At 29.9% G+C, this 13,206-nt stretch overlaps 2 protein-coding genes across 6 annotated transcripts; one reads left to right on the top strand and one right to left on the bottom strand.

The window, feature by feature from the left end:
* Positions 1 to 2,631: 2,631 nt before the first annotated feature.
* LOC101260885 (uncharacterized) lies at positions 2,632 to 5,695 on the top strand. Of its 5 annotated transcripts, none has more exons than XR_739496.4 (3): positions 2,632 to 3,129; positions 3,617 to 4,805; positions 5,557 to 5,695. XR_739496.4 is itself a non-coding variant. In XM_004231793.5 (2 exons), exons 1-2 carry the CDS (start codon positions 3,064 to 3,066, stop codon positions 4,715 to 4,717), a joined length of 1,167 nt encoding a protein of 388 aa, XP_004231841.1. In that variant the 5' UTR covers positions 2,750 to 3,063; the 3' UTR covers positions 4,718 to 5,133. The 5 variants fall into 5 exon arrangements, 1 of the variants encoding a protein (XP_004231841.1); XR_011215122.1 differs by having other exon boundaries at positions 2,644 to 3,129; positions 3,620 to 4,805; XR_011215123.1 differs by having other exon boundaries at positions 2,744 to 3,129; positions 3,620 to 4,805; positions 5,566 to 5,695.
* Positions 5,696 to 6,035: 340 nt separating this feature from the next.
* On the bottom strand, positions 6,036 to 9,680 carry LOC101261180 (SUPPRESSOR OF GAMMA RESPONSE 1). Its single transcript, XM_004231794.5, has 6 exons — positions 9,307 to 9,680; positions 8,341 to 8,473; positions 7,957 to 8,143; positions 7,189 to 7,685; positions 6,715 to 7,017; positions 6,036 to 6,623 (listed from the first exon to the last, which is right to left on the bottom strand). The coding sequence occupies exons 1-6, from the start codon at positions 9,312 to 9,314 to the stop codon at positions 6,570 to 6,572; spliced, it is 1,182 nt and encodes a 393-aa protein (XP_004231842.1). The 5' UTR covers positions 9,315 to 9,680; the 3' UTR covers positions 6,036 to 6,569.
* Between the last annotated feature and the right edge of the window lie 3,526 nt (positions 9,681 to 13,206).

Raw genomic sequence — 13,206 nt, 5'->3', positions numbered from 1 at the left:
ATTTAATTACACATCTGATGCGTGGATGCTAATTTAAAAACTTGAAATTTATATTATTCTGTATCATTTTATATGTCATCTTTCAGATTTCAAGTATCAATTAAGTTTATTTTTGAGCATAAATTTTTCATAAATTTTAATTAGTATGATTTATAGTACTTTTTACGTAGTTTACAAATATATAAATTTCATTTTAATTTTTTTTTTAAAATTTCATGCGTAAATTATTGATTACAAACTGTCATACAAATTGAGATAGAAGGAATATATTTTTTGATAGTTTTTACAAAACCTAGGTATTCCCGCTAATTATCATAAGATTTTAACATAACATGAATTGAGTTAATTATAATTGCTTAAAAGGGTGATTTAATAGTGTGAAAATTCTATATATATACTACATGAACCTTAAACTCTTAGCTTTTTTATACCTTCATGTTATTTACGCGAAATAATTTACTTTGTTCTGATATTTTTATCACAAGTTACAATACACAAATACATACAAATAGATTTGATTAATTAAAATAATTATTGCAGGAAATATTCTTTAGCTGCCTAGTTGATTGTTTAAAAATAGTATAGTATGTCTTTGAACTATTCGTCTCAATAATATCTTGTACGAAACAAAAACAAACGTGAGTTCTTCTCATAAGGCTAATTATTTTAGCCCCCCGGTCCCTTCATTTTGTTACTTGGTCCTAATTGATCCGATATATCTTTTTATAAAATTTTAATTAGAAGAACATTTCATCAAATTAAATTTATTGGTGATGCTTTGAAACTATAAATTTTTCGATTTTACTATTTTATCTGATGATTTTATAGTGAGGGTAATATGAAAATAATAATATTAAAACTATTTTGATTTATTGAAATAGACAATTAAAATAAAATATTATTTTTTATATAAAGGTTTAGCAAAATGAATCGAAGTACTACTAATTGGCAATATGAAAATGGTTTGCAAAACTATATGCACCATGAAAGCATACCATAATCATGTTGCTTCAATGAAATAATAGATAATCAAAGTGTTTATGTGTTATAGCATATTATATATCTTCTATTGTGCATATTTTTTTTTTTTAAACAAAAATAATTTATCAAATTGTGTGAATTCCAATGCATATGCCAGATTGAACATTGTGTTCTTAGCCATTTAAGTGAATACAAACATAATTTTGCTCGAATTGAGCTGGAAATATTGTACCACCTTGTTTTCTTTGTTTTTGTAAAAATGCATATCCACTTTTGGAGCATATATATGATTTTTTTTTAAAAAAGACAATTCTTGTTAATAACATAAACATATTATATTCATTAGGAATATCATCGTTAAAAACTATAAATTACATTATGCATTATATAGTTCAAATTATGATTTCAAAATTATTTTAATGTTCTATTACTAAATGTTAGTACATTCCATTAAGGCTAAATTTGGTGATTTGAGTAAAATTAATAGAATACATGTCAATTTAGTAGGGTATCATTGCTTAGAAAATGAAAGGAGAAAAGACCTTCCCCGTATCAATAAAAAAAGATTATTAAAGTATCCCATGAATGAGTAGTTAAAGTCTTTAATCAACAAATGAAATTAAGACTTGTTAATAATAATATTGTTAATAAAACCACTTATTATCCTAGTAATCAATGTCTACTTGTTTCCATGTCACTCATTACAAGAAAAAGTAATACCTCAATCAATATAGGTTCAACTTATGCTAGACTTGGTCCAAATCTCCAACCATTATAGTTGACATATTATTACTCCTTTTTTAAAAAAAGTAATTTAGAGCATTGATTGAATTGCAAGTAGGAGAAAAGAGAATGATACAAAGAAAATAAGTGGATAGGAGCGGTTCAAGCATATTAATGGCCTAAAAAAATTAAATGGGGTTTAAATTTGAATTGTTAATAATTTTTATATAATTAATTTTTTTTCTAGCTTTCAATTGATTATATAATCATTCTTATTTTAAATTATTTTTCGTAAGGTATAATACTCTAAATATATTAAATTTCTTCTAATAATTCTTACATTTTTACGAAAATTTTATTTTTTCTACAAATAAGATTGAATATTTGTTAAAAAATAATAGCTTATAATCTATTTTATTAAAAATAAGGCCTCTTAAATTTAGGAACATAAGACACATATATTTTTTTAACACTGTTGAGCCAACCCCTGGGTACCATTTCCTTGGTAATGTTTAAGGAGTAACTCTTATCAACTTAACTTTGTATAAAAATTATTAAAATTAATTTTACAGATTCCAATTCTAAAACTTTTAATTAAAAATCATATATATATATTTGTAAATAACTTTTTCTTCATTAGATTCACATTTTCTTAACTTTTTTTTTCATTAGATTCACATTTTCTTTTTTAAAGAAGTGGATAAAATGGTACTTGTTGCATAAATATCAGAATATGCCATGGAGATCTCCCCACGTAAAATATTTATCTATTAAAATTCAAGTTTTTTTAAAAAAATTAAATGACAGAAGCAATCCTATCTGGAGTAGAATTATTTAAATTAGGAATATTTTTAATTCTTTTTTCCAGTTAGATTAGGAATCTTTTTTTTTTTAAAAAAAAAACGTCATATATTTTTCCACCTGCATTATAGAATTTCCATAGGTGAAGGAGAAGATACAGCGTGGGTGGGGGGTGGGGGGTGGGGTTGCATCGTGTGTGTCTCTATATATAGTTTATCTGTAGAAAGAGTGTTGAATTAGAAGAAAAAGAAGAAGAACACAACAAACGGCTACAATTTAGCGTGTTTTTATATAGTCAAATTCAATCCACTAAGAAAAAAAAATTGTAAAATAACTTCCCCTCTCATTGATAATGGCAATTCCATTGCTGTAAATTTGAGAGGGAAGGGGGTTTCTTTTTTCTTCAGACAATCTCTCTTTTCATAATTCGTTTATTTTCTGAATTTTACAGAAGGTAACAAAAAATCTTGAAAAAGAGAGGAAAAAAATTGGAAGAAGCCAAAGTTTCATTGGCCATTTTTAGAGAAGGGGTTTGAAGAAATTATCTTGGTAGTGCTCATGGTGCCTGATATTTATTACCCTTCAAAGAAAAGCGACGATTTTTGTGAAGACGTTTGTGGCGAGGTACCTTTTTTCCCTTTTAATTGTCATTCACCATTTTATGTGCTTAATAGTTTGGAATTTTTAGTAAATATTGGTTTTTTGTTGTTGGGTTTCTGGGGAATTATGAAATATGTTGTTGTCTTTTTTCATTCTGGTATTGCTTATAAACCCTAAAATCTTGAATTGGGATGATGTGGGGTTGCTCTGCTTCCAAAGAGGAATTTTATTTTCATAACAATATGCAATTTGGTTGTTTTTTCTTCTGGAAATTTGTGGGTGTGTTGGGGTTTTGGGAACTATTCATATGGATATTATCTAAACTGATGGAAGGTTCAGTTTTCTTATGGTTGGATGAAAAGCTTTGAAACAAAAAATTAATATGTTGTTCTCCTCTTGAAAGATATTTGGGAATTTCTAAGGGGTTCAATAAACTAATGTGTGAATATTTGATTGTTTCAAAGGTTTGCTGCTATTTGCATCTTTCTAAAATCATTTTTTTGATATGCAGCAGTCTACCCCTGGAATAGTAAGCATGTCAAGATTAAGGTGTATGCTTCGAGGATTGGATTTAAAGGCTATTGTCTTCTTGGTTGTTTTTGTGCCATTATGTATAGTTGGTATATACTTGCATGGACAGAAGATTACCTACTTCCTCCGACCAATATGGCAATCTCCTCCAAAGCCCTTTATTGAACTTACCCATTATTATCATGAGAATGTCTCCATGGAGAATCTTTGCAAGCAACATGGATGGGGAATTCGTGAATATCCTAGGCGTGTCTATGATGCTGTTTTGTTTAGTAATGAAGTGGACATGCTTACTATCAGATGGAAGGAATTGTATCCTTACATCACACAGTTTGTTCTGCTCGAGTCAAACTCCACGTTTACTGGATTACCAAAACCATTTACTTTTGCTATTAACCGGGACCAATTTAAGTTTGTTGAGCCTCGATTGACTTATGGAACCATTGGAGGAAGATTCAGGAAAGGTGAAAATCCGTTTGTTGAAGAGGCATATCAGAGAGTAGCACTCGACCAGCTTTTGAGAATAGCTGGAATAGAGGATGATGATTTGCTGATAATGTCCGATGTTGATGAAATTCCTAGCAGGCACACCATCGATCTTTTAAGATGGTGTGATGACATTCCTCCAATTCTTCACCTTCATTTTAGGAATTACTTGTACTCTTTTGAATTTGAGCTTAAGCACAGAAGTTGGAGAGCTTCAGTCCACAGGTATCAGAGTGGCAAGACTCGATACGTACACTATCGTCAGACTGATTACCTTTTGGCAGATTCAGGTTGGCATTGTAGCTTTTGCTTCCGCCACATCTCTGACTTCATATTCAAAATGAAAGCTTACAGCCACACTGATAGAGTGAGGTTCTTGCATTATTTGAACCCTAGAAGAATACAAGATATCATTTGTGAAGGATCTGATTTATATGACATGCTTCCTGAGGAGTACACATTCAAGGATATCATTGGTAACATGGGACCTCTACCTCATTCTTACTCAGCCGTGCATCTTCCTGCGCATTTGCTGGATAATCCCGAGAAGTATAAGTATCTCTTGCCTGGGAACTGCAAAAGAGAAAGTGGCTAAGTTGTTACCACAAAGTTGGACGCATTTTCGTAACATAGGAGGTGTTCATGTGCCGATTTTATGTTGCACCATGAGGGACTCTTATCAGGTAATTGATGATGGTCGTCTGGCAGTGCTTTATACATTAGAACCGTATATGCAACAAAGTGTCGGTAAACAGGGAAGCGGTCGGGTGTATATTGTCTTTTTTGGGTTCACTTGAGGTGTCAGTACATTCATTTGTCAAGTAATAAATTAATTTAGGGGTGATGTTGAACTCTTGGGTAAACTTGATTGTTTCCTGTCTGTATTACATAACCCTGAGATAGAACTTTATGAATGACAATGCTCGGGCTTTTTGATTGTAGAATTGGTTTTGGTATTCTTTTGCTCCTGTTAGAGACATTTATTCCAATTTATAAATCTTGTTTCCCAAATGTGTTGCACAGAAGGCATGTGGAAAAGAACTGAGCTCTCAGTTAGAACCCCAGTCATTGTCTTTTTTGAGATTCTGTTTGGTTTAGTATTTTCATATTGGGAAAAGGCGTGAGTACCTATGGCCATTCTGAAACTAATGCATGTTTAGTTAGTCATGTTAATTGAGCAAGTGATTTCAGTCACTCAGAGCAATAGATATGCTAGAAAAATGAACATGTTTTCGGACAGCGCATTTGGGACAGTTTGAGTCTCTTGTTGTTGGTAATTTGGTATTTGATTCCTATGAAACAGTATCTGTAGAACAATTGTTTCCATATTTAAAACCTAAGATAACAAATCTTTTTTGAAGCAAGTAATCATTTTCTTTGTAAGGTGGATGTTCTTTGTACTAGTTTTAATATATACTTTTTTTTTCCCTCTAGTTTTTGCAGGATTGAATCTCATCTTTTGAATCAAGAAGTCATTTTCTGTCTTCAGCCTTTTTAGGATGAAATTTTGATATTGTTGTTCATTACTTAATCAAGATGTTTCTTTCACCGCAAAGGTGACTTGTGGCTGTAATTTTTTTTCATCTATATGAAGTTCCCTTCCAAACTTGAATAAACAAGTAAAAAATCAGACCCCTTGTTTTACATTGTTTATGTAGCCTGAATATCTGCAAGAACCCAACATTGTTCATCTGACAAGCACGGTGAGAGACTTAAATATGTATTATTGTGCATGCTTAAACATATAAATGCAAAGATTCACATATGAAAGAAGTCGGTAATAGACCCTTGTAGTTTGATCTCTCCGCTAGCTGCTCATAGCACATCCATTTGTTGTCAAAACAGTTAAAAACTTGGGAGCATATACTCCAATAATACAAGAAATTCTTCACTTAATACTAAACGAAAAGGTGGAAGTCAAACAAAATGTGTTTCATATCACAACGCATGGAATCAGACAATGAAAGATGCATAAGAAAGCAATAGAATCCTGTCCACACTTCAAGTAAAATATAAACTAGCACAAACGAGAAACTTCCCGAAGTATTTGGGGGTCAGAACAGAACATGCTGAATAGAACAGAAGGGATATGAGAGTCTTGACAAGAGAAATCAGAACATTAAATCAAAGTTTGAGCCAATTCAATAAGCTAAGGTGTAACAGTTCCAACTCCCAAACGTTGATCCTTGGTATATTGTAGTAGGTTCTTGCAACAACTCCTTCAACTTGTATATCGTCCAGCATTTTAGATATAGCAATATTTCTGTTTTCTTTTCTTCTGTGGGCTGTAGTAATGGTGGGAAAATGAGCATTTTTTGATAAGGATTTGTTGAAACCACGAAAACTGAAATTGAAGAAAGATTCCTGTAGCTGTTCAAGAACACAATCTTGTTGAAGTATATTCTCCATCCGAGAATGCATAAAGCATTATCTCATTGCCATCATCTCTATAGCCGGTCCAACCAACTAAAGATATTCTCTTGAGAACCAAACGGCAAATCCTGGTAAAACACAACATCATCAGCTACACATGCTATTCTTATACATATAAAACAAAAAACACATTACCATCTACAAGGATGGGAAACTTACTGCAAGTTGGAAGTCTGGAGGACTATCCAGTTCCAAGTTATCCAATTCTGAAATTCCACAGGTTGTGTTACCATTCACTTCTGGTAAATGGCAAGTGCTATGAGTGTAGTCAACAGAAGGGCCAAGATTGGGTCCAAAACTATCAAGAAGTGAATAATCATTATGTTCATCACACAACAGAGAATTATGAACATCATTTGCATCAGCTGCTTGTGATTCTCCAGCCAAGCATGTGGAGTACTCCATCTCACACTTAATTTTAGCATCAGAAGGCTGCCCTGGTTCTTTGGCAACTTCCACTTCCTAAACAACAAAACAAAGATCAGTGTACGAAAAAATTATGTTAAAAAAATGCATATAGGTAGAAAGAACTACGAGAAATATGTATTCATGAGTTGAAAACATGCAATTTTGCAAACAGAAATAATGTACAGAACAGCCAAAGATGCAACTGCATCATCCAATTGTTTTTACCTGATCAGGTGAGAAGGGTAAAGATTCATCTAAAATATCATCATAGGAAGGGGTTTCTCCATCTCGAGGGGGATTGGGTGTAACCGTCTTGGGAGTTGTAGGCCCAGTTTGATTCGCTCCCACACTGGCTTCCTCATTGTCACAACAATCATTGGCCTTGACAGATTGCTTCTGCTGTTGGTAAAAGATTTTTGAAACCACATATTCACCTTCTTTTTCATCTTCATCAGGGCCCAGGTGGTACTGATGCATTACCCAATTAGTCTTTTCCTGCTTCGACCCCTTCTTAAGAGTTTGATAGAGAACCATGACCTTCTTGCATCCCTTTTGGAATCCATTCTCCATAACAACCTTGGTCTTTCCAGTCTTGTGCCAGCGGACATGTTCTTTCATCAAATTATTTTCATCATGAATCTTTCTACGCTTCCGTTTACCAGTTGCATATGCATTAGTAATGCGATAAAAGAAGTGAATGCTACTTCCATCCTTTTTTGAACCTGAAGCAAAATAAGAGATTGAGGAATGAAATTCTGCCACAACATATAGATGGTTGTCCGGTTTCAACCAGAAAAACGGAAACATGCTCCTTACAACAACTAACTTTTGCTACATTTTCATTTCTAGATAAATGCAACCCTGAAAACAACAATAGCCTTTCCTGATGATAGCCTTCCCTCTATTTATTTCACCAGTACAGCTTATTGACTTGATTAATGCAGTTAAAGCAAACATTAACTAGTTTATTGAAGAACTGGGTGTGCTACAAACCAGGAAGATTTTCAGGATGGGTGTAGCAAATTCCTTCGTGAACCTCAAGGGTCGGGATGAACTCATCAATGAATTTGTGTTGTTCTGAATTTCCCACCCCACACTTTGCTTCTAAATGCTCCACGAGCTCAGCATCAGATGGATCAAATTTCACACCAACAGGTAGACCAGGCCATTCATGAGAAACCTGAATAAGAAAGCAGTAGAATATTGAAGCAGGCTTTGAGCAGCTAATTTACAACTATTGGTTGGCCTAATCTTGAACCGGGGGAAAAAAGAACTTTCTATACAAGAGAAATTTTCAACTAGACAAAACAGTTTGAGGAAGCTGTTAAGAAAACTACAAGAGGTCAGTAACTTATGCATGAACACTTGTTAGCTTACATCTTTGTTATCAATAGAGTAGTTGCAGTTTGGGCATTGCCGCTTTGCCCCACAATCTTTGATTTGATGAGCAGCAGGGGCACTGGCATTTTTAACTTTACTTGCAAGCCCTCTGCCATTAATAAGCCAAGACCTGGATCAATAAAAAAAGAAACAGATTAGAACTATAAATCTTCTTATGGTGACATATATAATTGACAAAAGAACAACAATGTCTTCCAACAGATTCAAAAACTTCGATTGAAGCCTAAAGGAAATATACTTGACAATTAACAATACAACAACCAGAACAACATACCCAATGTAATTCGTCTAGAATACATAACAATTAACTATAAGTTCAGTAAATACTCTTGATAAATTCAATAATCCATCTGGTTTCACTATCAGTTTAGACCTGAGACCAACTTTCCCAAATCTTTCTATGACACTGACATATTGAACAGGTAAATAGACAAATTTCAACATGAGGTTTTGATATGATTCATTGCAAGCAAATTTTGAACCTAGACAATATTGGGCAGATGATCAAGAACATGAGACCATCAAAAAATTTGGGCAATTAGAACTAATGGATACTTCCAGCAATCACCCAATTAAAGCACACATTTCACATTTTCGATTGTAAACACAGAACATGCTATAAGCATTTTCAAATACGTTAAATAATCGGATGAAGAATAACTCAAACGCCATTCACAATGGCCCCCAAAACGAATAATAAATCTAAACCCAGATAACCCAAAATCCTTAAGAAACTACACTAGTATTCAGCATAATCCCCAGTAGCAAACACAAATCTTACAACGTAAGCTACCGAAAAGATAGAATTTTTTTCCAGAATAATTGTTTAAAGATTCAATTTTTAAATCATCTTTGATCATTCCCAATCAAACCTAGATCAATCTTTTTTTTTGCCTAAGAACACCAAAACTTTGAAGTTTCATCACAAAAATTAATCCTCACCTTCCCATAAAGGATCGAAAAAAATTTCAAGATTTTTGAAGAAAATTCGGTGAATCTGAGTTTCAGTGTATCTATTTAACACATTCGAAGAAGAGAAAAAACTCTGGTTTTATGGTGCCTGAATTTTGCCCCCTTTCTCCACTGGACTAAGCAAGCTGGACGGTTGGAGTGTGAATGAGCGGGAAATTTTATCTTATGAGGTTTGGGATCCTAGCCTTAGGTTTGGATGAGCATTGCGTTCATCGATGTTACCGAACCATAGGCTTGACATGGCCCAGTGTTGACCGAACCTCGAGTCTGCCAGTGACTGAGCTTTGGAAGTGAAATGTCTTTTTAGAAAAATGGGTAATGGTGTTAAAACGGTAAATTTATCTGACCCGAATTCCTTGCTCCCCAAGCTATAAATAGAAATGTTTTTATGTTTAATTTCACCTTTTCCCCCTTTTGAGTAGATTTGTCTTTTTTCAAAATTTTAAATTTCAGAATATTAATCATATTATTACAATTGTTATAGGAGTAATTTTTTTTAGACAGTTACCTATGTTTGTTTTAGGACTATAGTATTATTTAATTTTGTCTATTTTTTAAAAAATATACTTGACAAAAAAAATATATTATTTCTCTCTTACTAGATTGTCATGTCATATTTTTAATTTATTATTAATATTTTTCTAATTCTTTTAAAGAACGGGAGGAACTCACGTACTTTCTTGAAGAACCGGAAGAGCTCATAGTACAATTCTTAATGTAAATTTTTTACTGGGTATAAATTATAATATATGGTTTGTCTATTTTAAAAAAAAAATAAATCTATCTATACATAATAGGAGAAGTAAAAATGCCACATGTCAGCATCACAAATATTCAAGAATTTTAATTTTTCATAAAGCTTTTTAAATATGCTCTAAAAATACAATTAAAAAAAACATGAATTTTTATATAGCTATTTTAGATAGAAAATAAAAGTTCTTTTGTTCAAAAAAAAACTGTAACGACAAAAAAAATGAATGATTTTAAATGCCTCTGATTTTAATTTTAAAGGAAAAAAATGAAGTTGAACTATTTTCTTTTTATAAAAACAGTTATGGCTATTACGGAAAAAATGAAAAATCTTTAAATGCTTCAAATTTCAATTTTTAAGGTTAAAAAAATGAAAACTAAAAACTAAATTATTTTATAAAAAAAAATTTGTAATATCTATTTATATTTATCACACTCTCTCTAATTTTAGAGAATGCTCCAACAAAATGAAATGTAAAAATATCTATCTAAATAAGAGAAGAAAAAGTGCACCATAAAAAAACTATAATTATTATTTAAAAAATTAATTAAAAAACTTACAGTAAAAAATAATAATTTTCATTAAAAAGTTAAAAAATAGTTTAAACTGTCCATTAGTAGTTAGTTGTAGAAATAGGGTACTTTTTTTTATTCATTTTTAAAACTTATCTTAACATATCTAAAAAATAAAACATTTCGAAAAACATAAATAGAAAATAATATTTAATAAAAAAAACATATTGCAACTCATTGTTTAAATAGGTTTAAAACATATTTTTTTTAATAATAAATAAATAATGTGACATGCATCCTAATAGGAGAGAGATAATATATTTTTTGTGTCAAGTATAATTTGAGGAAAATATGTAAAGTTAAGTGATATTTTAGTCACAAAACAAAAATAAATGATATCCCTAGGTAATTTTCCAAACATGAATGATTATCTAGGAAAAATTACTCATTGTTTTATCTCTCCGTCACATTGGTATGTGAAAACCTCAAAGATTAATTAGTAAAATTATTTTTTTATTTATGATATTTAAGTAGGTGTAAAATAAAAAAGTGATCCAACTAATATAAAATGATTTGGAGTATAAATTTTTAACAGTTTGAACTTATAATCCTCCCATTGTTTACTATCTTTGTCCACTTTAAATTGTAGTAATTTCTTTTTTTAGAGTCAAATTATAAAATTTTAATCAACATTATTTTTAGTCATATTGTTATGTAAAAAGTTGTAATTTATAGTATTTTTCGTATAATTTTTTTAATATCTAACTTTTTGTTTAAAATATCAAATTAATGTAATTTAGTTTTTAACTTTAAAAATTAATCAAATTTACTTTTCAAAGATATAACATGACAAATAAAAAAAAATAACTTTAAACTATGAAACAACATATGATACTCTTTCCATTTCTATTTTTTGATACATAAAGTTTAAGAAACAAAAAAAGAGAAAATTTTATAATTTAAAATTAATACGTAATATGTAGAATATTTCAAAATCAACTTTTAATCTAGTGATTTTGAATTAATTTTTTTTTTTTTGGAGATTTTTTGTTTCTTGATATGTGGACACTTCCTTACTTTAGTCTAAGGATGCATGCATATTATCAATATAACTTTTTTCTACCGAAGCTGACATATCATTCATGAGGAGCTCGATCAAGCTATTTCAGAAATTTTCGCATATAATCACTTAAAGATAGCTTAATTATATTATATAGCTATAGTTCGTTATTTATGATCCATACATGTTATAGGGAGGAGAGTAACAAGTAATATTGAGAAAAGGAGGAGAGAGGCGAGTGAGAGAGGTGAATTTATATTTATCAAAATAATTATATATAATAACTGATATATATATATATATATATATATATATATATATATATATATATATATATATATATATATATATATATATATATATATATTTGTATTTTGGCAAACAAAAATGGGAGAGGGAGGTGAGAGGCGAGTAAGAGGGGCAATGATTTGTATAATTCGCATCTCGTTTATATAGTTCACGGCTACATTTGTATAATTTGCGTGTTTTTTACAATTGAGTAATGTAAAATTTAAAATTATACAAATATGATAAAACTCAAAATAACGAATTGATACAAACATAAACATATGTATTTTAAACAATTATACAAATTACATTATATAAATTATTATATCATATAAAATTCGAAAAAAATACGTTTATACAAACTTTAAAAAGTTATAAAAAAATATTGAATATGATGTAATAAAACTGAAAAACCAAAGGAAATCATCGTCATATACAAATACAAACTATGTCTACACAAAAACTAATCAAATGAAGAATTGTTAGTTGTGAATTATATAAGCATTATTAATTATATAAACTTGAAATCAGCTCACATAATTAATGATTAATATTTATCGAGAGTAATTATTATAGCAAACTATAGCTATGATAACTAAATAAATACTATAAATTTATTTGACCGCTTAATTTTTCTATTTTTATTTACGTAGTAATGTATTTTTCCTTTTCTCTCTTTTGTTATTTCCTGTTTTCTGTTATTATAGGTTGTTAATTTGTATTTTCTTTGTTCGGACGATTTATTTTTAAGCTTAGGATCTATCAATATATAATTTTTCTATTTCTATAATACATTTTATTCTCTTATAAGATGTATTATTTGTTGTAGGGTAGGATGTTACGTTGATAGAGCGTAAATTAATTGGTACAGACAGTTGCAAGGTTGTAATTAATATTCATGTATTACCATGTTTTTTTAAAAGAAGAAAAAAAAAATTCCTTGCAGTGGGTAGTTGCACTTAATTAATTCCTCTATTTTAATTTTTTTCTCATATTTATTTTCTTGGCATAGAGATTTTTTTTAAAAATAACTTTAGAATTTTATAATTTAACATGAACATATCAAATGTGTTTTTATTTTTTTAATATTAAAATGTCATGTGAAATTAAATAATTATTAATAGTAAAAGAAATATATATATTTTTTTGATAAAGAAAAAAAAAACAAATAATTTTTTTTTAAAAAAATAAATAAATATTGAATTATACATTATAAAAATTAAAATCTCATTTTATTAAATTAATTGAGAAACTCCAAC

This window comes from Solanum lycopersicum, chromosome 2, assembly GCF_036512215.1.
Source record: "Solanum lycopersicum chromosome 2, SLM_r2.1".
Lineage (NCBI taxonomy): Eukaryota > Viridiplantae > Streptophyta > Magnoliopsida > Solanales > Solanaceae > Solanum > Solanum lycopersicum.
The sequence above is the reverse complement of the archived record's forward strand: the minus strand, read 5'-3'. Positions and strand labels throughout refer to the sequence as shown.

Coding starts and splice junctions, on each gene's coding strand:
- LOC101260885 (XM_004231793.5), top strand. CDS start 3,064: ATGGTGCCTGATATTTATTACCCTTCAAAGAAAAGCGACGATTTTTGT. Junction 3,130..3,616: donor GTGAAGACGTTTGTGGCGAG/GTACCTTTTTTC, acceptor TTTGATATGCAG/CAGTCTACCCCTGGAATAGT.
- LOC101261180 (XM_004231794.5), bottom strand. Junction 8,144..8,340: donor ACTCTATTGATAACAAAGAT/GTAAGCTAACAA, acceptor TTTCTTATTCAG/GTTTCTCATGAATGGCCTGG. Junction 7,686..7,956: donor CCATCCTGAAAATCTTCCTG/GTTTGTAGCACA, acceptor ATTTTGCTTCAG/GTTCAAAAAAGGATGGAAGT.